Source organism: Gambusia affinis, linkage group LG18, assembly GCF_019740435.1.
Source record: "Gambusia affinis linkage group LG18, SWU_Gaff_1.0, whole genome shotgun sequence".
In the NCBI taxonomy this organism is placed as follows: domain Eukaryota; kingdom Metazoa; phylum Chordata; class Actinopteri; order Cyprinodontiformes; family Poeciliidae; genus Gambusia; species Gambusia affinis.
The window spans coordinates 21,672,779-21,697,002 of record NC_057885.1 but is presented as its reverse complement, the minus strand read 5'-3'; the positions used below and the strand labels follow the sequence as shown (position 1 = coordinate 21,697,002).

General features: G+C 40.2%; 1 protein-coding gene and 1 long non-coding RNA gene across 2 annotated transcripts in view; one reads left to right on the top strand and one right to left on the bottom strand.

Moving 5' to 3' along the window:
* The window catches only part of trpc5a (transient receptor potential cation channel, subfamily C, member 5a), a 113,778-nt gene that overhangs the window by 48,113 nt on the left and 41,441 nt on the right, over window positions 1–24,224 (top strand). Inside the window, exons 7-8 of the mRNA XM_044098272.1 lie at window positions 992–1,129; window positions 2,698–2,904. Coding sequence (XP_043954207.1) covers window positions 992–1,129; window positions 2,698–2,904 — 345 coding nt within the window. The remainder of the gene's footprint in view (window positions 1–991; window positions 1,130–2,697; window positions 2,905–24,224) is intronic.
* LOC122820321 lies at window positions 10,198–15,574 on the bottom strand. The gene is made up of 3 exons (XR_006368762.1): window positions 15,315–15,574; window positions 12,276–12,387; window positions 10,198–10,286 (listed from the first exon to the last, which is right to left on the bottom strand). It is a non-coding gene; the product is annotated as an uncharacterized LOC122820321 (long non-coding RNA).

Genomic DNA, 24,224 nt, shown 5'->3' with positions numbered 1-24,224 from the left:
TGAGTCGACGTTTCTCCACGTGAAAACCACTGCCTGGTTTCTGATTTGGAGAAAATGAATTTACTAAATAAAATACATCTCACTCTTAATTCTGTCTCTTTAAAACGTAAAATAAAAGAAGTATTGCCCACGTAAAGACAGTCACAAAGACGGCCCTCTATCACCTGAAGAACATTTCCAGGATTAAAGGACTAATGTCTCAGCCAGATCTAGAGAAACTCATCCATGCGTTTATCTTCAGTCGTATTGATTATTGTAACGGCGTCTTCACAGGTCTGTCCAACAAATCAATCAAACAGCTACAGCTGTTTGATTGGTTCTGGTTCTGCTCTGCATCCCCAGAACCAGAACCAAACGAGGAGAAGCGGCATTTAGCATCTATGCACCAAAAATCTGGAACAAACTTCCAGAAAACTGTAAAACAGCTGAAACACTGACTTCCTTTAAATCTCAACTAAAAACCCACTTGTTTAGAGTTTTATTCGAAATGTAATAAATTGCAAATTTATTGACAGAATCTGACTTGATATTGTTTTAATTGTTGATTCTATGTTGCATTGTGTTTTTGTGTTTGATTTGATGTAAAGCACTTTGAAATGCCTTGCTGCTGAAATGTGCTATACAAATAAAGTTTGATTGATTGATTGATTGCTTTTATTAAGAAAGTTATCGGTTGCATCCAAGTAAGTTGTGAGATTTCCATTGAAGTAGCAGTTTTCCATCACCAGTACATTCTGGCAATGATCAATTAAAATTATGATGAATTTTGATTATTAATATTTTCCAAAGGCCAATAACTTCATAATTCATTTTATTTACGATTCCTGTTGTGTGTTGTTTTATTTTTTGTTTTATTTATTGGTTTTTTTGGTTCCTCTGTTTTATTTTTGGATATTTTAAATATCTTCCAGTTCCAGTGTTGAATATTCTTTACAAAATTAAAGTTTATTGGTCACTGAGAGAGCAAACTTGTATTATTAATCCATGGCAGGTCGACAGCCTTCGACATTCCCGGTCTCGACTCAACATCTACAAGGCGCTGGCGTCACCGTCTCTCATCGCGCTGTCCAGTGAGGATCCCATCCTCACTGCCTTCAGACTGGGCTGGGAACTCAAAGAGCTGAGCAAGGTATGGAAATCAACTGCTACTCAATACATGAGTCTTAACTAACCCCACTGTGGAGGAATAACTCCGCCCCCAGACAGCTTTCTATCTGGGGGCGGAGTTATGCTAATGACATTTCAGTCTGGTCAGTTCTGCCTCATTCTGAGCTCCTTTCAGAATGAGCCTCTGTCACTTTAAAGTTCAGCGCTTATGTGAGAATGGCTGCAATTATACAAGTGTGAACTTCGAAAAGCAGAAGTGGAGCCTCCTGAACAAAACAAAAAAAAAAAACAGGAAAGCAGCAAGTGATTTCTGGATAGTTAGTCAACAACAAAAACACTTGTCTTTTCCAGCAGCCGTTGTACAGCTCATACAGTGGGAAAACCAGCTGACCAAACATGCTACCACTCTGCTTTGGTTGCTAGGTGACAGACTGGAATTTGCTGGGGGTTGCTAGGTAACAGTCAGGCAAATTTTTCAGGCACCAAAAAATGGTTGGGTGTTTTTCAGGGGTGTTAAACTTATTTTCTTTTTTGTTCAAATCACGATCACGAATGCTCTTAAAGGGCCGGTTCTGCCAGAATGTATTGATAAAACCTGTTCACAAACCGTTAACATATCAATAAATCCTTCAAATTAAATACTATTGCTAAACATCTTTTCAGTCCATCCAGGATTTCCTGATGGTTTTTGTGATTATTTTTTTTTTTGTACTAAAAATCAAATTGTTTGTGGCACTAATTTGGAAATATTTACTATACTTGTGCTTGTTTCTGACAATAAATGCCACTTTTTATTACTCGCTGAATAGATCATGGACTTTAATCTGACATCAGCTGAGGCAGACAAAACAGATCTTGACAATTTTGAGAAAAATCTGCGATAAACTCTCAGTTATGTATTGCCACAAAACAGTGTGGGAATTTGTTATTTTATGTAAATTTCCATGATAATTCTCAATATCCTGGAGGGACTGACTGACATGACTTGGCAGTAAACAGATAAAAACGGCATCGATTTGATTGATAACATATATTTAAGCACACTTAGTGTTTAGTCTACAATCTAGAGGGCCACAGAAAAAGCTGCGGCGGGCCGGGTTTGGCCCACGGGCCTTGAGTTTGACACATGTGTTGTAAATGACAAGAGCAGACATTTTTCTTTCTGCAGTGAAAGCGTTTCTGTCAGAAAGCATCCTTCAATCGATCAATAAAGTTTATTTGTGTAGCACATTTCAGCAACAAGGCAGTTCAAAGTGCTTTAACACAAAAATACAAATTCAAACAAAAGTCATTTTGTATGAATCAGCAAGTGTCGTCATTACACATGAAAATGTTCAATACAGTTTTATTGATTTGGGTTGAAAATCAACTCTAAGCAGGAGGGTTTTAGTCCAGATTTAACTCATTTTGGCTGTTTTCTAGGAGTTTGTTCCAGATTTGTGGTGCATAGAATCTGAATGCTGCTCCTCCGTGTTTTTATCCTAAAAAAGAACAACACTTTGCAGTCAGCATCAAACCCCCAAACCAGAAAATGATGGACCCATTGCCAACCCATTGCTGCAGTATAACAGGAAATGTCCCACCTTCCAGGTGGAGAACGAGTTTCGGCAGGAGTACGAGGAGCTTTCCCAGCAGTGCAAACGATTCGCCAAGGACCTCCTGGATCAGGCCAGAAGTTCCCGCGAGCTGGAGACCATCCTGAACCACAGAGACAACGACCAGAGCGAGGAGCTGGACCCCAGGCAGTGCCACGACCTGGCCAAGCTCAAGCTCGCCATCAAGTACCACCAGAAGGAGGTAGGGACCCGTCCGAGCTGAAGTGGTTTGTGTTTTCATGTCTGGAGGGTTGCTGCTTCACCCCCAAGCTTGATCTTTTGCCTGTTTTGTTGTTAAACACTAATGGACCGAGCTAGCGGTTGTGTTTTTGCATAGTTAGCCTTCACTTTCAAGGCTGGACATTAAATGTCAGTGAATATGTTCTTCTCTTATATGGTGACCCTGATGGCTGCGCTGCCGGTTTTATGGCCCCACGGTGCAATTTTCCATTGAGTAGCTTTAATAAACTAAATGCTACATTTCTCATCTAATTTACTCCACCTGGATAGCAAATTGTTTTTAAATGTCAGTTCAGTGACTATATTGTAAGATTAAAGAAAGTGAGCAGTTATCCACCCGGCGTCTGACCTTCTCACTTTATTCACGGAAGATAAATGAAGACATCAGACAAGATGAATGTGGTTTATATGATGTATGCTAGTTTTAGCAAAACAATAGTAAACTTTTAAACTGGAAAGTGCAGCTTTGTAGCAGTCGATGCAAATTCTGGACAAATTTTGGAGCCCTAAATGTAAAATCTATTGCTGACTTTATTTTTTCTTTTTCTTTTTCTTTTTTATGGTTTTTAAAGGGATTTTATATGACAGGAAAATACACATCTGGTATTTTGGGATCGGGTTTGTGTTTTATGTTGTTTTATGTTGTCAGGTTCAGGTTCTTAGAAAAGACATTTTTAATCTCACTGACTGAATTTTCTGGTTAAATAAAGGACACGCCCACATTTGGAATAAGTTTTCTATTGCTTTCATGCATAATCAATGCCTGAAAGCAACAGTTCTGTCTCATTCTGAGTAGTATTTCAAACTACTTTTGTATTTCAAACAGAAGCTAATGCTAAGGCGCTATACCAACATGGTATTTAGCAGAAGCTAATGCTAAGGTGCTATACCAGCATGGTATTTAGCAGAAGCTAATGCTAAGGTGCTATACCAGCATGGTATTTAGCAGAAGCTAATGCTAAGGTGCTATACCAACATGGTATTTAGCAGAAGCTAATGCTAAGGTGCTATACCAGCATGGTATTTAGCAGAAGCTAATGCTAAGGTGCTATACCAGCATGGTATTTAGCAGAAGCTAATGCTAAGGTGCTATACCAACATGGTATTTAGCAGAAGCTAATGCTAAGGTGCTATACCAGCATGGTATTTAGCAGAAGCTAATGCTAAGGGGCTATACCAACATGGTATTTAGCAGAAGCTAATGCTAAGGTGCTATACCAGCATGGTATTTAGCAGAAGCTAATGCTAAGGGGCTATACCAACATGGTATTTAGCAGAAGCTAATGCTAAGGTGCTATACCAGCATGGTATTTAGTAGGAGAATCTGTTCAGGAGACTCAAATGAAACAGTGAGGAAAGAAAGAGGTATAGAGAGGAATAATGAGCTGGATACAAAACAAGCAAACACAAAATCTGAGATTTAATGGGACAGAAAGAGAGTAAAACAAGGAAGCAGATGAATCCAGTGAGATGGAGATATTATGGGATGGAGCGGGTGAACAGAACAGAGTTGGAAACAAACCCCAAGGTGATCTGTGTCTCTGCACTTCCATCTACATTCCGGTTCCCTGCTGCTTCCAGCTCTCTGCAGCAGATCCTACAGACAGATGAAAGCCGGAGCGAGAGGCGGATTCGGCAAATGTAGTGCTTTCCTTCTCAGGAGCACAGGAGATGGTGAAGGTAGAGCTCTGACAAGCAAAAAATGGAGGTTTTCCTCCATAAATATTAGAAAATTTATGATCAGAAAATACAGATTTCCTGAACTTCAGATTATACTGAGTTCATTTCAGTTCCTTACATTTTGAGTTTGAGCTGTAAATTTTTAAAAAGGGTTGAGATGTACACTGCAAAAACGCTCATTCCTACAGAGTACATGAAGGTAATTCTGCAAACGTCTTTCATGACTATTGATGAACTACAGGATTCATCCGATTAATTACAAATGTTGTAGGTGACCTGCATTGTTTTACAAGATGTTGATTTCTAACTTGCTCTGGAAGCGGTTTGAATGTTCTGTGGCGTCGCTGCAGCAGGTAATCTGCAGCGAGAAGGTTTCAGCAGCCTGTGATTTAATTCAATCAGAGCCGTGCTTCTCTGAAGTCCAGTTCACAGAAACTGGGAGGGAGTCGATGAGCAGTCCGCCTTCCTGCTGCTTCTGTTCTGCAGACGAACACGCCTCGCTGCAAGGCAGAATTAGCTGCACATACCGGCTCTTTGCGCAAGAAGTTTTAAGGCTCCTGAGAGACTGATGATCTTTAAAAACATTCGGCTGTATTCTCGATTCAAAGAAATGCTTTCAGATTCTGTGGAGAGGAAAGGTGTGAGATGCAGAGGACAGGAGGGCGGCTGTCAGCCGTTAATAAGGCATTAGAGGACGGAGGGAGCAGGCAGGAGCCGCTGATGAAACTGCTGTGAAATATTTGAGAGAGAAAGAGCTGATAAGTGTTGGGGGTTCATATCTAAAACCGGAAATATGTCAAAAACTGTCTGAAAATGTTAGTTTCTTTTTACTCATTATGAGTCAAACTGCTAAAATGTTTCTTAACGAGCAGAGAACTGTGACAGACAAAATGTTTCCAATCAATTAAAGGAAATAAGCGACAGCAGTCAGCAAAATTCTCCCAAGGAGACGAATGATAAAGTTTAGGAGATGTTGCAGAGAACAGATGAATGTCACAGAGGAAATGAGTCAGGGGAACATAACGTTGTATTATTAACTATCCCATTACTGTTCTACTGCTCTCTGTTGTTTTTTAATTGAGGGAATAAAACGGGTCAATAAAACGGTTCCCTGCGAAAGTTTTCAGACGTCCAGAACTTTAATGATGAATGGTTTTCAAACCGTTTTACAAATAAGAATCTAAAGTCTGGGTTGTGTTTGTAGCCAAACGAAAAAACCTTTCCTGAATGTCTAACCAGCAGAAATGCATCTCTTTTAATTAGTTTTTAGAAAAGCGTAAGGCAGCCACTGCGGTCGAACGTTAGCTTTCTTCTGTTACATTTTAAGTGAGAGCTAATATTCATGCAGCCCAATTTTGGGTTTCATTTTTGTCCAAGCAAGTAAAATCTGTTCAAGAGACCATTTCAGAATGAATTATTGAATTTATGAGGAAGACTCAGTGCTGTAAATATTGATACATTCCTTAAATTTGATGCATTTGCTAATTTAGTAAAAGCCTAGTAAAATCTTTGGAATGCTTTTAGTTTATTTATTGGTAAAGATAGAAAAAGTGCAAACATTTCTGCACATTGATGTCCTGAAAATTAAACTCTAAGAAGTTTTGGACTGCAGTCGCATCCGAATGCAACTTGTCTCTTGTTAAATGAACTTCATAAACTTTTCTTGTTGACTTTACTTTCATTTTTAAGGCAGCAGGTGGATTTTCATTTTCAAGTTAAATCACCTTCAAATCAGTGACGTGCGGTGAGGTTCATAGCTGGTGAGGCACTGACGTCATCAGAATCAGATTTGCAAATAGATGCATAGATTGACAGCAGTTTACAGGTTATGTTTCACTTCTGCATCCTTACACATACAAACTGTAGCTCACAAAACACACATTTCCTTAAAAAACAAAACAAAATAAATGTTATTACTGTCTTACCTTACCTAAAAAATCACTATCTCTATTATAATCTATCGCTGCACTTGACTTGCTTCCCGAATCGTTTAGCCTAGCTCGCTGTCACTTACTCGGCAGTTGAGGAGTGAACAAGACGAACGTCTGGGATCTTGAGCGCCCCCTGCCATGAGGCAAGAGAACTGCCTGCCTCACCTCGAACCTGTTCTCTGCCGTTTATAATCGCTCATTACACGAAACACGTTACACAAACACAGTTGGTGACAAAAAGCACTGTACATTATATACATAAGCTAAATTATTGGAAATAAGTTCACATATTAAATGTGTTTAAACCATTTTATTGACGCCGTACAGCAACATGCTCTCTCCGCTTAGCAGCCAGCGCAGAGCCAGGGGTTGCGCAATCCAAGGTGAGGCAGAGCTCGCTGCTGCCTCACCGGCATCGCTTCCAAGCATTTGAATGGGAAAATAAGAAAATTCAGCGATTTTGAACAAATAAAAATCGAAATTGGTGAAGCTACATGAAAAATAAATATTTTTTAGTACAAACCACCGGATGAATATAACAATTTAAATTACTTTATGATTATATATTTTCTTTCTTTCCATGATGGCTGGTGAGGCACTGCCCTGACCGCACGTCACTGGTTCTAAAGTTTTACAGTGTGCTGTCAGCAGATAAATGTTAAAACAAGAAAACATAACAGGAACTCAATTCTCACATGTTGGTTTATTGGTTGGTTTGCAGGTCAACATTAGTCTCTACTAGCAGAGATTGTTCCTCCAAACATTACAATAAAAATCCTTTTCAAACATTAAAAAAAAAAAGACACAAAACACAAACAAAATTAAACTCAACACTCACACCAACTGCTTCAAAACCAACACAAACCGTTTCTACACTGGGGAGTGAAACCGGCTGAAACTGGGACAATAAATGCAGCTGATGGTTTCACATGTTTCAGCTTCACACAGACTCAGCACATTTATATGATTATCCCTAAAAGCCTGGCACTGTTAATATGACACAAACAATGAGAACACACACACACACACACACACACACACACAGCGAAAAGGATAGCACAAACAGAAACAGGGAGCGTTGGGAATGACGGGAAGCTGAAGACGGAGAGAAGAATGAGGCTTTTCCATGTGAAGGGCTTATGTAAGCGTACTGACGCCGTTCGTCTCCAGAGACCGCCGCAGATCCTCCATGTGCACACAAACACAAATTAACCAGACAAAGGACTCAAACCAGCGTCTGCCTGATCACACTGAACAAACGCAGAGCGACGGCGGATGTGGCGAAAAGTCAAACATGGAGGTTTTAATCCCGTTGGAGCAGGTTTCCATCAAACAATCCATCTGAATTAGTTTTTACAGAGATTATTTTGGACATCTATCCAGCCGAAGCTGCATTAAAATGGTCAATATTTGGTATTAAATGATCTCTGAAGAAATGATTCAGAGATCAGGAAACTATTTAATTGTCTTGCTTTTATATATAAATTCAAGTTAAATCAGCAGAAAAAATGTTTTCTGTTTCGTCTCACTCTTTCAACTTGCATGCATTCATTTGCCAAACAAGAACAGATGTTTTTGCTTCAGACGAACACAAAGTGGTGCATAACTGAGCTGGAAGGAAAATAATACACAATTTAAATTATTTATTTGCAAATTGAAGTTTGACAAACAGCTCCTTTTACTCTGATAACCCTAAATAAAACCAGATGATGCTTAATTAGCAAACACAGCACTCGTGTGATTAGAGCTGCAGCCAATGATTACTTTGGTAATCAATTATCCTATCGATTATTTGGGCGATTAATCAAATAAAGAATTTGGCAATTTCTGTAGATTATTTAACCACCACAATATTAGAAATATATTGAAAGACCCAATAAGTAAGAAAATAAACATTTTAATGCCTAAAAGAATCCAATAAAATAACATTCTTGTAGTTTATTATTTCTCAAATGTACATTGATCAATTTATGTGTTAATTGATTACTAATTTGATAACAAAATATTCTTCACAGGAGATTTTTTTTTCCTTTGATCTGAAAACATTTTAAAAAACGTCCTTATAGCTTCAGTAATTAACCAATTAATTCAGTCCTACTAATTACACACCAAGAAATATATTTAAATTAAAATCTCTGTTTACATTCCTGCTTGTATTTATTTGAAGATCTCTGTTTTATTTTTATAAATAGCAAAGAGTTTGTTGTTTTTAAATGCATTTTTATTTCTTTTAATCGTCCAACTCAGTGGCCAATTACTTGGAAACCCAAATCCGTGACAGATCTTTAAGGTGAAACATCTCCAGACGCTGTACGGCGATGGATTCAGGACTGAAAGCAGCGTTTTCTCCGTCCGGATCCGTCTGAGTCCGGCTGTTCGGTCGTAGATCCGAGTTCTTTTGTGCTGCAGTGTGAGACCGATCAGCATTCTCCAGAGGGATCAATGCAAATTACATCTTCTATAAACTATCCATGACTCTCTGCGATCAATACATGTGGCTCCACACGCACACACACACACACGCACACCCACCCACACACACGCACACACACACACACACACACACACGCACACACACACACACACACTCTCTCAGCTCTGCATTCCAGATGCTGCCTCTTCTCTAAATTATTTCCTCTTTCTTTGCTTTTCTTCCATCTTTACCTCTTTTTGCCTCTTTTCTCTCTTTCTCTCACTAAAGTTTGGGCTTCGACTCGTCAGTTTCCAGAGTTTGATAGAAACTAGTTGAATTTACTTCAGGAGCTTTTCTGAAAAAAATCTACTTTTATCAGTATTTTTTATTATGCTGTACTTTTTAATTTTACTTGAGTAATTTTATTTTGAACTATTTCTATTCTTGAGTAAAATGTCTGGATTTTCTACCCACTATATGAAAAACAAACGTTTTAACCAAAAATCCACCAGACAGAAAAAACATCTGCAGTTTTAGTTAAAATAACTTTTTTACTGAAAGAAACTGATTGGGAAACATTTTCTTGATATTTTTTGTTACTTAAACCAACAAAGGTTGTTTAATTCTAGCTGAATTCAATCAGAAGGTGTGTCCAAACCTTTGGTCTGTACTGTATATGAAAATTATTGTCATTTTTGTCCTTAAAATACCAAAATTTCCACTTAACTTTATATTTTGTTCCATGCGATGTAATTTTTAAATATTAATCGATTAATAATTTGATCAGTTACTCAGTACTTGAGTTTTTTTACCAAATACTTTTTTTACTCTGAGTTGATTCATTTCTTGAACGGCTATGGTTTTACTTTTACTTGAATAGAAATATGTAGAATTGGCGCTAGTCTTACTTGAGTGCTATTTTTGGGTACCTGAACCAGTGTCTACCTAATGTTTAAATCGCTTCGCACATGGCACAGCTTACCCATAATGCCGAGGGTCTTTTAACGGCGAATAAAACCTCTGACTGGCTCACAGGAAGTAATGAAGTACGTCCAGCTGGCTGGCAGGAAGGTGTAGGAAACAGGCCGATACTCTTCGCAACACCTCTGCAGAGCCTTCTGGGCCGCTCCGGATTAATGGGAAGACAAGTGTGAAAAAGAGAAGAAGAACAGGGGAGGGCTTGTGTGTGTGTGTGTGTGTGTGTGTGTGTGTGTGCTGGTGGGCTGCTGTGCTCGTTTCTGTGTAGGTGTGTGCTGTTTATGTGGATTGTTTGGTTTGCTCAAAGAAAAGCTTTTTGTTCAGTCTGAGTGAAGATCGGCCCTGAAAAAGAAAAAACAAATACAGAAAAATACTAAATCTACCTGCAGAATCTCTCAGTTCTTTGACTTTAAACATGAGGACAATAAAAATGACCATAAAAATAAAATTATACATATTCCTTACTGTCAGTGTTTAAGAAATCTGTGAGGGAAAAACCTGCTACTAACACTTACGTTAGTGAACAAATATTCCTACGGTTAATTGATTAATCGGATAAAAAATAAATTACGCTTTACAGATTTTTTGTTTTTACCACTTTTTTAAACAATATTAAAAATACATTAAAATGTGCAAATAAACAAATAATTCATCTTTTAAGTGAGAAGTAAACATTTTATTAGCTAAAATCTCATAACAGCATTTTTTAGTGATAATTTCTTTATTGATAATTTCTCAGTTGGATCTATGTCTGAACTTTGACTACACCATTCAAGCATATAAATATGCATTGATGTGCTTTTTAGTGCTGCAACTAACTATTGTTCCAGTGATTGATTATTTGATTGATTATGCTGATGATTAATTAATCAATTGCATTAAATAATTGCCACATGTGCAGATTATTTATTTTACCACTTAAGCCTTTTTTTGCACAACAGTAAAAACACATTAAAAGATGCAAAGAAAGGATAAATCCCTTTTTAAATGAGAAAATAAAAATTTTATTGCCTAAAATTTAATAGCAGTATTTCTTGATCATTTCCAAATAATTCCACAGATTCTCAGCTGGATTTTGAACTTTGACTACGCCATCCAAGCATATAAATATGCCCTTCAGGGATAAAACAAGCAATTATTCTATCTATTATAAAATAAAAGACAGATCCATTATCTATTATTCTGTAATAACAGAATAATTATTGATCGTCGATTAATCGGGGGTAAATTGGCATATTTTGAAGATTTGTCATCTAAGCCTTTCCTACAATATCAGAAATACTTTAAAATATGCAAATAAATATTTGAATTCATTTTGTAGACAAGAAAATAAACTTATTGTTACCTAAAACGTAACATCTTCTTAGTGAACATTAGATCATTCGTATCAAAGGATGAATCTGCAAAGCAAAAAAAACTCAGACCCACCGGCGGATGTGTTGATTAGTTTTTGGTTAACTGATTAATAATTGGAAAGCTGAGGATAATTAATATCTTTTTACAGAATTTGAATCAAATGAAGTTAAAACAAACAGAATATTTGGAGTATTCACAGATATATTTCTATTATTTATATATTCTTCACAGTTTTGGCTCAATTGCTGCTCTGAATATATTGATTTTTATAGAAATGAGTTTTTTATTTCTGAGTCTGTACATTCTGGTTAGTGATTAATCGATAACTAAATTAGTTAATTAATCTTGATTAAGCCGATTAATCTTATAAAACAAACTTTTTCTCAATGTAATTTCTCTTAATCATTCTTCTGTATAGACTCACATTTAAATAGTGGTGGCTCAGCAAATTGGAGAAAAAGCCAGAAAAACAGGAAGAAATCATTGTTATTAAACCAATACATCAAACACTGCTTACTGTGTGGTTTTGTTGTTAATTGCGTGTGCGTGCATGTGCATGTGTGTGTGTGTGTGTGTGTGGTAATCCATTTTAGAAGAAAGAAAAGAAAACTTGCCGTTTCTCCAAAGCAGCCCAGATTCATCTACTTTCCTCTGTTGCAGCAGAAAAACAATACAAAACCTAATGCTAATGCTAATGCTAATGCTAATGAACATGAGCAGATCAGCACAGCAAAGGCAGCACACTGTGTTTTACTGTACATATGGGACGTTACATTATTAACAAATGAAGAAGCTAATGTTTATTAACACTAACTCAAATAGTAAGTTTTAGCTCGTTACAGATCGCTAAATTTAAACTATATATAGTTCAGCAACCGTTGCTTTCTTTTTCTATTGTTGTCTGATACTTAAATCTGATACATTGACAGCCTTTCAGTCAAAACGCTCGGGCATTTTGCGGATCCGGCTGCTCACCTCTTTCCACTGACTGCTGCAGGAAAAGGATGTGACGTAAAGAAACCTGCAAACAGCAATTTTCACGTGTTCGTCGGTTCCCTCAGTGTCGTTTTTAGAGACAAAAAAAGAACTGAGAAAGAAGAAGAAATAAAATGTCAGCAATGCCTGAACTGAAGATACGACGCAGCAACGCGGCGAAAACAGGGCAGCAGAAGAGCTGAAGTTTGTTTGACAGTTTGACAAATGACAGCAATCAAAAAGAGATGTTGGGGGAAGAAATTAATCACAGACTGGAACTGTGATTCCAGTCTGCTGCTTTTATGAAGAAGCAGCAGACAAGAGATGGAGAGAGGAAACACCCAAACCAGAAAGAGAAGGGATCTAAGACAGTTTTCTAAAGCAATAAAAATAATTAAACGAGAGATTTAATATGTTTCTATGGTTTAAGAGCATTTCAGACAGACATGTTAGTAATAAACGGTATATAGATATATAGATGCATAATTATTAATGATGAGACGTTATGTAAATTTGTAATTAAGTCAATTTCAAGGTCTGTATTTAATTGGTCGCATTTAAATCCAATGTTTTTAACAAAATAAACAACATTTTCTATTCAAAAACCCTTTTACTGCTGAATCATTGAATGACTTAAACTTTGAGCTCAATAACAAAGATATTCATTATTTTTTATTTTATTTTTATGTTTATTTAACCATCAATGCCAAATCCAACTGTTTCAGGAACTCCTGATCGTTGATGAAATTTCTTTGAAAAAATATTTCTGTCTGTGCTGCTGCTACAGGTTTAGCATTGAGATGCTATTTTACTCTTGAAAAGCTTCGCTAGCTCCTTTTAGCACCTGGAGACAACAAAAATCTTTTCCACCAGATTGTGTTTTAAAGCAAAAATTAATCCCCACTGGGCCAATTGAAGCAGCTTTATCATAAATTGCTATTGTTGGCGGATGTAGGTTGTGCATCAAGTGTACAGGCGTACCAGAAACGCACTACACTACAAAGGTTCCGGCTTGAAACTTTTGTTAAAAATGAAAAATAAATAGATTTATTGTGTTAAAATCTAATAAAGTAATCGAAAGTCCCAGCTCTAATAATTAAAGATGAAGCAAAAGCAGTGGCGTATTTTAGAAGAAAAGCCTAAAACAAAACAAAACAAAACAGTCTAATATTTCCCCCTAAACAGATGTTAGGAAGGAGTTTGGAAAAAAAATAAAAATTCTGTAGATTGACGAGACAAACGTGAATGTTTTTTAGACGTATCTGTCCTCTTGCATTTGACATTAAACCAACACATCATTTAAAAAAACCATAACAGTCCAACACAGTGGTGGAAGTGTGATGCTCTGGGACTGTTTTTCTGCTTCAGGACCTGAACGACTTTCTGTGTTTGATGGAACCGCAAATTCTTCTCTCTACCAGAAACCCTGAAGCAGAATATCCAGACATTGGTTCATGACTTTAAATTAAAGCTTGCCCTGTTAGTCCACTTCTTAGTGGTTTAAACTAACAAAATAAAGAGTTTGGAGTGGCCTAGTCAAAGTCTGGACTTGTATTCAGTTGAGCATTCTCCATATGGCTCAAATTAAAACATTTCTTCAAAAACGAGCTGGTCAAAAAAGGTCAAAAACAGATTTCCTGCTATAGCTAACAGCTAGCAGTAGCTGCTCAGTCAGTTATTAGGTTTTAATAAACCGGCCTGGTTCTGTGCCCACATGGTGGTCCAGCCCATTTCTGTGTGTCTCAGTGTGGATATTGAATCATTTAAAAGTCTTTTTCTGTCCCTGGGGCCGGAGTTACCTGCAGTCTCGCTAAATTATACATTTAGAGCAGTCTCAATAATAAATAGATGCGGGTTGTTATCTCGCCGGGGTCTGTTTTAGTATAAACACGGGTTTATTGCGACCGGTAACGCTGTTTGGATCCCGGCCCGGTCCTAATGAGGCAGAACAAATCGTCCAAAACAAAGCCAGTCGATGCGGCGTCCTAATAAGGTCGGCAGCAGCTGAATAATATATCCACCTGCATTTTTGTTGTTTGTTTTATTCATTGCTTTGGGAATTATTGCTCTAATTAATCCTTCAACATGTGTTATCACTCTCTGAGATTTACACACAAACATCTTCATGAGGACATTCTGTTTTCCCTTCGCTACTCCTCAAAGATCTCATCTAAAACTCCGACCTTTGACCCTAAATATAAATTTTAACCTTTAGAAACTCTTTGAAGTGACAGGAAAGCATTTAGTCGAGGCAGACTGTCCTCGTTTTTATGTTCTTCCCCTCGGCCTGATCCTCACAGGCATCACTCAGCAGCTGCACACACACATTAGCTTTAGCTCTGTTTGGAAACAGCTTTTTGCTAATTGTTTCATGAAGCTGCTGCAAATTGCACACATGCACAAATCCTCAGAAAGTGTCACTAATCTGATCAGCAGCCAAACAGGAGAAAGTGGGACACAGAAAGCTGCTGCCGGGTTTTTTTCAACCCGTCTCTTCGCTTTCTGCATGCGGTTACGCAACGCGCTTTCTCCGCTTTTCTTTCTGTGTATAACCTCAAATAAAGTGTGCGCTTCTGCTTTCTATTTCTGAGCAACATCGATGCATTTCAAGCGTTTTTCTTTTTGCGCCAGAATGGTTGTAAACCTCTGTGAAAAGTTAAAATACGAAAGAAGCACCCAGAGATGTACTTTTTGTTTCTTACTTTTCGTTTTCTGTTTGTCACTTCCAAACGGTGATGAGTTGATTCTTTTGCAGGTTTCTGAAAGGCTATTTTCAGCCCAGCGCGGTTTTAATCGTTTAAACTTCATGCCAGTGTGCTCCGTTGCTGCTTGAAATGAACCAAGCTGAGTAGGGGGAGTGGGTGTATGAAAAAGAACTGGCACCAGACAGATGAATAAAAGTTATGCAAAGAGGCGAATACAATAAGAGAGAGGACAAAACTGTAAAAAAGTGAAGCAGAAAAACTGAGCACTGTTCATGAGAAGCTGCAAAAAAATATAAAACACTAAACTTGGCAAAAGAAAACTTTGAATACCAACCTGAACAAACCGTCCCCATGATTAAGACATGGTAGTGGTGGCGTCATGCTGTGGGGGTTCGTTTCTCTAGCAGGAATAGAGAAGCTGTCCTGATATGATGGAAACATGGAACCAAGAAGCTGCAGACGGTTTAGGACCAAAACATGCAGCCAGAGCTGGTTTAGATTAAAACATCTTCATTTGTTAGAATGGCCCAGTCAAAGTCCAAACCTTTATCTAATAGAAAATTGCAGTTTCCATCCAATCTGACATGAGCTCGAGGTAATTCTGTGAAGTAGAAACAGCAAAAGTTTTAGTTTCTAGATGTGCAAAGATCACTACAGTTTTCACATTAATATTTCAAATAAATTTTTGAAACTGTCAGTTTTAATACACACACAAGTATTAATTAATCTTTTTTGCTTTTTAAAGACAACAGAGTCCTTTATTTTTTCTGCTCTAATGCGAACAATGAAAAGCAGCATAAATGCTTCTGCAAAACCCTGTAAACATGTGAATAAGAGGACAGAAACCTCAAGTGTGAGCCCAGAAAGTGAACTAGCGTTAGCGTGACTTTGGGTAAGCCGATTGCTTTCTTTTTACATTGAGAGCAGATTACATCATGCTGTAGAGAAATTAAATTACCCAGCACTGTCGTGTTCTGTGTTTTTCCGTGTATTTATTTCTAGTTTCCTGTGTATCTGAGTCTCTGTGTTGTCCTGTCTCCCCGTGATTAGTCCCCAGGTGTGTCTCGTTCCCTGATTACCCTCTTGTGTATTTAGCGTCACCTGTGTGTGTCTGTCTTCGTCGGGTCCTCAGTCTGTGTACGTCTGGTTACGTCCTGTATTGTCGAGTCCTCGTACTTTCCTGTTGCTACCTGAAGTGAGCATTAGCCTTCCGCTCAACAGTGCTGCCAGGTCTGTGGACTGTTTTCTGTTACTATTCATCATTAAACTCCTCATCACACATCATCTGGGTCTGCTGCGTTTTACCTCACCGCCACCACCACACCCCCTCATGACAGAAGGACCCGACCACGCTGAACGGTGAGGCACGCATGTACCATCATGGACCCACAGGAAATGCAAGAACTGACGGAAACCATACGGGAGTACGAGGACGCCATGGCCAAGCCGTACGCTGCGGGACGACGGCTTGGATTCGCCATTCGTTTGGGTCTGTTGCTGGACTACTGGATTCCTCGTTTTCCCCATCCGATGCTGGTGGAATTGCAGAGGGAGGCAGAGTGGGAGCGTGAGGCAGCGCTAGCAGTCATGGCTGGAGAACCGCTGCCTCCCAGACCCAAGACTCTGTCCTCCCGATCCACCAACCCTGTTCCGCCAGCACAAGAGCCAGCAGCAGACCCTCCGCGGCAGGAGCCGCCAGCATCGCTTCCGCCACCGGAGCCCGTATCTGCCGCCGCTCCTGCCGGCGCACCCGAGGCCGTATCTGCCGCCGCTCCAGCCGGCGCACCCGAGGCCGTATCTGCCGCCGCTCCAGCCGGCGCACCCGAGGCCGTATCTGCCGCCGCTCCAGCCGGCGCACCGAGCGTATCTGCCGCCGCTCCAGCCGGCGCACCGAAACGTATCTGCCGCCGCTCCAGCCGGGCGCACCGAGGCCGTATCTGCCGCCGCTCCAGCAGCGCACCGAGCGTATCTGCCGCCGCTCCAGCGGCGCACCGAGGCCGTATCTTCCGCCGCTCCAGCCGGCGCAACCGAGCCCGAATCTGCCGCCGTACCCATGGTGATGGGATTCCAGGCGGCCCGCCTGGCTCCAGGTCGACAGATGGCACGGGTAGTAGGCTTTCCTGCCCCAGTCAGTGTTCCTCCCCCAGAGACTCCTAGTGCTCCCCCAGAGACTCCTAGTGCTCCCCCAGAGACTCCTAGTGCTCCCCGAGACTCCTAGTGCTCCCCGAGACTCCTAGTGCTCCCCGAGACTCCTAGTGCTCCCCGAGACTCCTAGTGCTCCCCGAGACTCCTAGTGCTCCCCCCGAGACTCCTAGTGCTCCCCCCGAGACTCCTAGTGCTCCCCCCGAGACTCCTAGTGCTCCCCCCGAGACTCCTAGTGCTCCTCGTCGCCGCCCCCGTGCGGCCCCAGAGACTCCTTGTGCTCCTCGTCGCCGCCCCCGTGCGGCCCCAGAGACTCCTTGTGCTCCTCGTCGCCGCCCCCGTGCGGCCCCAGAGACTCCTTGTGCTCCTCGTCGCCGCCCCCGTGCGGTCCTAGAGACTCCCCTGCGCCGCGGACGGCCGCCGGACCGCCTCCGTGGTTCCCGCCTCCTGCGCCGCGGACGGCCGCCGGACAGCCTCCGTGTTTCCCGCCTCCTGCGCCGCGGACGGCCGCCGGACCGCCTCCGTGGCTCCCGCCTCCTGCGCCGAGGACGGCCGCCGGACCGCCTCCGTGGCTCCCGCCTCCTGCGCCGAGGACGGCCGCCGGACCGCCTCCGTGGCTCCCGCCTCCTGCGCCGAGGACGGCCGCCGGACCGCCTCCGTGGCTCCCGCCTCCTGCGCCGAGGTCGGCCCCCTGACCTTCTCCGTGGCTCCCGCTTCCTGCGCCGAGGTCGGCCCCCTGACCTTCTCCGTGGTTCCCGCCTTCCCGTGTTTCCGCCCACCCAGTTGGGTTTGGTTTGTTTTGTTTGTTTTTGGACTCTTGGCTTCCTGTGCCTCCGCCCACCCGGTTGGGTTAGTTTTTCGTTGTTTTATGGACTCTGGACCCCCCATCCAGCTCCCCTCCGCCCACCCTCGTTGGGTTTTCCCGTTTTTGGGCGTCTGGGAGCCGCCCGTTAAGGGGGGGGTACTGTCGTGTTCTGTGTTTTTCCGTGTATTTATTTCTAGTTTCCTGTGTATCTGAGTCTCTGTGTTGTCCTGTCTCCCCGTGATTAGTCCCCAGGTGTGTCTCGTTCCCTGATTACCCTCTTGTGTATTTAGCGTCACCTGTGTGTGTCTGTCTTCGTCGGGTCCTCAGTCTGTGTACGTCTGGTTACGTCCTGTATTGTCGAGTCCTCGTACTTTCCTGTTGCTACCTGAAGTGAGCATTAGCCTTCCGCTCAACAGTGCTGCCAGGTCTGTGGACTGTTTTCTGTTACTATTCATCATTAAACTCCTCATCACACATCATCTGGGTCTGCTGCGTTTTACCTCACCGCCACCACCACACCCCCTCTTGACAAGCACTGCTGAGTGTATTTCTGAGATCACAGCAGAAATTGGCCTATTAATTAAATTAGCTGGGAAGCGGCTTTTTGGTATCGCCGGTTACAGCAGGTTAGCTCGGCTTCCCCTCCTGCGATTTGCTTTTTTTTTTTAGCCTAGATGTTTTGGGTGATGGTCGCAGCAGGAGAAACGGGTAAAAGTTATGTAAAAGTGATTTGCACAAAATCACTTTTACATAATGAGATTTTGGCTGTTTTAGGGCGTCTCGTCGCTTCAGATCCGAATGAGCTGCTCCCGGCCAGCTCAACATTTACACTCTCATGTGAAAATGGCTGCAAACACAAGCGCATCTTTGACAAGCATTAGTTTTTGCTGCAAGTAGTTTCTGGATGGAAAGTGAACAAGAAAACATTTCTCTCGAGTTCTGCTTTGGTTGCTAGGTGACGGCCTGCGGTTGCTAGGTGACGGCGCAGTTTGACTCAACACTCCGGAGAATTTTGAAACGGTTAATTTTCCAGACAGCAAAAAACATGAACTTATTCCCAGAATACGGTTGGGTGTTTGTTTCGTTAGGCTGTTTTTAGAAGCAGCAGGAACACAAACGGAAGTACAGAAATATGAAAATATGCGTTTTGCATAATATGTTCCTGGTAGCAGAACAAGCAAGCAGCTCAGACTTTCCATGAACTGAAGCATCTCTTTCTATGTTTTCATCATGGAAACAACTTTGAATTGTTTCTAACACAAAAGTTTTTCCTTTTGTGCCACAAAGCAGCCCAGATTACAAACCATCATATATGAATGTTATTATTTTCTCTTTTATAACCTTTTAAATAATACTTTGCCTTTTAAAATTGGATAAAAAAATCATTTGTTTTACATTAAAGGACAATGCTGCAGTTGTTTAAATCTTTCTTATTATCGCTGCTGCCTAAATACAGCAGGTATCACTGGAAAGAATGCTATAAATATTTTAGTAGAACAATCTTTGGTACAAAACCTTTTTAAAAGGCCAGTGGCCATCTTAGACGAAGTCCAAAATGATCCTCATATATTTCTTGGTGATTGTGCTGGAAGTGGCTCCTAAATAGCTGCTGTTTTCTAGTTTCTAGCCTCCAGTTTGCCCAGATTCGATGGAGCAGAAGCGAAGCTCTTTAATTTTACAGTCATTTACAACACATGGCTGCCTCTTCACTAAATGTGCAATGCTTGGCAAACTTTTAAAGCTGGCAGCAGTTTGAATATTTAAAGCGCCTGGACTGAGACCTCAACAGTCGACAGAGTTAGCTGGATGTGAGAGCTTTGAGTGATTTTTGGGCTCATATTTCAGGTCTGTTCTGCAGACAAACGGAGAGCAAATGATTGGGTCTGCGTTTTATCCCCTCCTGTAACTGTGTTTACATTCTTGTATTCTCTGTGTGGTGGTGGCAGCGGTTCTTATTGTTTTATTAATGAAAACGGGACAATTCCCTGCAGTCTGCAGATCCATGTTGCCTCATTCAAAATGAAAGACTGTGTGTGTGTGTGTGTGTGTGTGTGTGTGTGTGTGTGTGTGTGTGTGTGTTTTGTTGGCTTTGGCTTTGTGTTTAACTGACTGGAAGATGGCTATTTTTAACCTTAAAGGTACTTCCCCTAACAGTTTATGGGCTATACAAAACATAACATTTTTTGCACAAAATCCTGCTTACATCAGGAAATTTCAGTCTGCTCAGTCCTGCCTACTTTGAAAAGCAGATGTAGAGCCTTCTGCACAACCATCAACAATGTAGCGAGCAGTTTCTGGATGGTTAGTCAACAGCTAAGCTTTCTGCAATAAACAATAAATCAATTACTCGCATGATAAATTAACACCAGGTCAATAATTTCCATTTGCATGAATTTGTTGTTTTTCTCTTTTTCCTCTTTCTACCAAAAACTGAATAACAAAAGCCTTGGCGCTTTGGTTTCAAATAGACTATTTTGTTTACTTCATAGCTCATTTTATTCGTTGTTTCTGTTGTTTTCTTTATTTATTTTGGATTTTTAAAATGTATTCTAGTTCCAGTGTTAAATGGAACTGGTGCTGCAGAATTTTACAATAATAAAAAGCTCTAAACTTAAATTGCAGCATTAGCATTTAAACTTTATTGAATTTTGAGAATGTCTTCTTGCATTATTTTGCCATTACTGTTAAATTACTTGAAAATGGCCTCAGAACAACAAAGCTTTTGTTTATCGCAATAACTTCTGAGACAATTTATTGTCTATTACAGTTTGTGATTGTGACAGGCTACAAAAGAAGAAAACACAGCAGTCAGTGTAGCGCGGTAAAACCAGTGGTTGCTAGGTAACGGGCTGGGCTCGGCTGGGGTTGCCAGGCAATGGCGAAATGTGATTCAACAACTGGGAGGTTTGTTTGAAACAGATCATTTTCCAGACAGCAAAAAAACATGAAGTTATTGCCTGAAAACGGCTGGATGTTTTCGTTTTTATTACTATTTTTTAAGCGTTTGTGTTGTTTTTGTAAGCAGTAGAAACAAAGTACAAACACATGCAGAATTTGAACTTTTTGCATAACAGGTTCCCTTTAAAGTGAAGCAAAACTAGAATACAAGCAGCTACTCATATTTTTGTGTTTTATTACCTTACGGTTTATGGCGCTGAAGCGGTTCCTGCATTATTTTGAACATCCAGAACTTTCCCATCACTTTTAAAAGCCTCTTTACGTTCCTCCTTCTTTGCGTTGCTGCGTTCGACCCTGTCCAGCGGAAACAGTCCTGTGTTGGTGTTTCAGCAGCTCGTGGGTCAACAGCCGCTTCCTGTCCGTGGGCGAAAGCAGAGCTGCAGTCCTTGTATAATGCCTGCCCTGCCCGGTGTCACATAACCTGCAGAAGCTGCAGCAGCAGCGGAAATGCAAATTATGTAAAACCCCCATTCGTCCTGCTGCGCTGAGCGCGGCTGCTTCACTCCAGCAGGTTATCATGAGTCATCAGAGCTCCACCGGCCCAGCTGTGAGCAGCTCAATAAACGGGAATTTAGGACCAACTTCTCCAGTTGGATAGTTTCCCAGTGTACGCCTCGTCCCTGGAGGATCCACCGGATAACTGTTTGCATTCATTAATGATTAGGAAGAGAAGGACTTTTTTTTTATATTTCTGTGCCTTTGCTGCTGCAATTTATAGGAGAAAAGATAAAATAAGAATAATATATTAATAAGAATGATGTTTAGCATCAAAACTGTTTTTTCTTTGGTCATTCCTGGATGTTGTCCACTGATTCTATCACTTGGAGGCTGTAGGCTGCCAGCAGGGCACATTTCATGGACTGTTTTGTTCCAGCTGTTGTTGTTGTGTGGATTTGGTGCATGTGAGGGTGTTGTTTGTTTTAGCTGTCTGCAATTTAATTTTTTTTTTCTGCTTTCTTTTTTAAAAAAAAGACTCTCAAATCAGTTTATACACATATTTCCAAATAATTTCTCATGTTTTTCACTTACTTAGTTATACTTATATTTATACTTTAGCCCCAAAAACTGTCCCGAACATAAGAGTGATAAGAACGTTTCTGTTTTATTTCTTTTAAAAGTATAAAATCCTTTCAGCTGCTTCAACCATAAAATGGATAGAAAGGTATTTTACTATATAGTCCTTACTTAAAATATTTTTTTCTTTGCTGTTTTGTAACAAAAGTTAAATTTTCGAATGACTCAAAACATTCTACTTGTTGTAAATTTGACATGTTTGAACCCAAAAATGCAGACAATCAAATATGCAGCCATCTTTTTCAAACAGTTAAATTAGTCCAAACTAGAATCACCAACATGATGAACAGAAATCGTAAAATATAAAATGTTCAGAAAATAAATACATTTACATGAAATAATATGAAATATGAGTATTTATAAGAATGTTCCAGACAGTTTCTATAATATTTATTTTCATTTTGGTGAAATTTTGTATTATAATTATTCTACAAAACACTTCAGTCATTGATTTATTTGTTTAAATAAAATGTACTGATTGATGTGATGTTTTAAATCAACCAAAGGCAAAAAATAAAAAATATTATAAATACAATAAACCACTCTCTACTTGTGGTTCAGTATTTTTGGATCTTTCTGTAAAATTATTTGCAGTAAATCCTAAAATATTCAACACAGAATGCAGCTTGGGAAACTGAAATGCTATTTTACATTATTGACTGTCGTTTGAAAAGCAGCCAATCCAGGAACAGTATTTACTTTCCTGGACTCTGATTGGCTGAACCTCCAAGAGCATTGAAAGAAAGACTGTAAATATTGTCTGCTGGGGTAGAGCTCCACTGTGTGTATTAATGCATATTAAGGTATATTTGGTGTTTGAAGATTTACATTTTGAAAGGGAATCTCAATATTCATGGCAGTTTTGGTTCCTAACTCCATACAAATATCTTTTTTTTTTCCTTACTTTTGAGGTTTTTCAATTAAGTTGCTAACAAAGACTTTTTTTTTTTTTTTACTTTTTTGATATTTTAAGTGACTAAAAGTGATGTTAAAGAAGATAAATTATCAATTAGTAATAATTATTGCAATCAGTGGTGCAGTTGGTAGAGCTGTTGCCTTGCAGCAAGAAGGTCCTGGGTTCGATTCCCGGCCCGGGGTCTTTCTGCATGGAGTTTGCATGTTCTCTCTGTGCATGGTGGGTTCTCTCCGGGTTCTCCGGCTTCCTCCCACAGTCCAAAAACATGACTGTCAGGTTAATTGGTCTCTCTAAATTCTCCCTAGGTGTGTGTGTGTGTGTGAATGGTTGTGTGTCTTGTATGTCTCTGTGTTGCCTGGCGACAGACTGGCAACCTGTCCAGGGTGACCCCGCCTCTCATCTGGAACGTAGCTGGAGAGGAACCAGCAACCCTCCTGACCCCATTAGGGACAAGGGGTGAATAGAAAATGGATGGATGGATGGATATTGCAATCAGGTCACAAATGTTCACACACACTCCAGCATACAAACAAAAGTCAGACTAGCGTAGCTTAATTTATGCTCGTTGCAATCTTTCAAAAATTTGTACCTGGTTTACTTTGATACTTGATCAAACTATCATTTACAGTAATTTAGATTTTAAGAGTTAAATAAAAAATGTATTCGATGGTGTCACTTTCATTTTTTTTTCTTTACTGAAAACATTCTTGTCCACGTCCGTTAAAGCCATTTCCGGGCGGCTGTAAAAGCCGTGTGTGTTATATAAAGCTGCTATTGGACTAGCATGAAAGAGTGTGGTTTTCTGTGCTGCAGGCTCTCTGAGATTAAGTTTGAGACTTTATCCTGTGCCGTTTTCGCACCACTGCGCTGGCCGGCTGGGAGAGGGAGGCAGCAGAGGAGACGGAGCGCGGTAATCAATTTAACATAGACCAGAAATTTATCATCGAGTTGAAGGGTGCTTCCCCGGTTTTCAGGAGTAAAATGACATGACGTAAAAGAAAACTATGGATGGAGGGAAGCATAGTTGGGTGAACAAATCACCCAAAGTATCAGTGACGGCTGCATAACTGCTAATCTATACAAAACTAGTCAATATATCAGCATTAATATCTGTATTTTCTCAGGATTTTGAGTGTTTTTCCAGATCAGGACTTTTGCAAGTCATATTTTATGCATCAATTATTTGTTATTTGTTTAATAAGAAAACTTTATAGATTTATAATAAATATTTTCTTCCAAAATTGGATTAGATTATTACCATTTGGCACTATTTCCCAGTCTTCACCATCATTTCCATTATTCCTATTTGAGGCATGACGATGCTTAGATGGCTTAGCTAATCTTTAAAA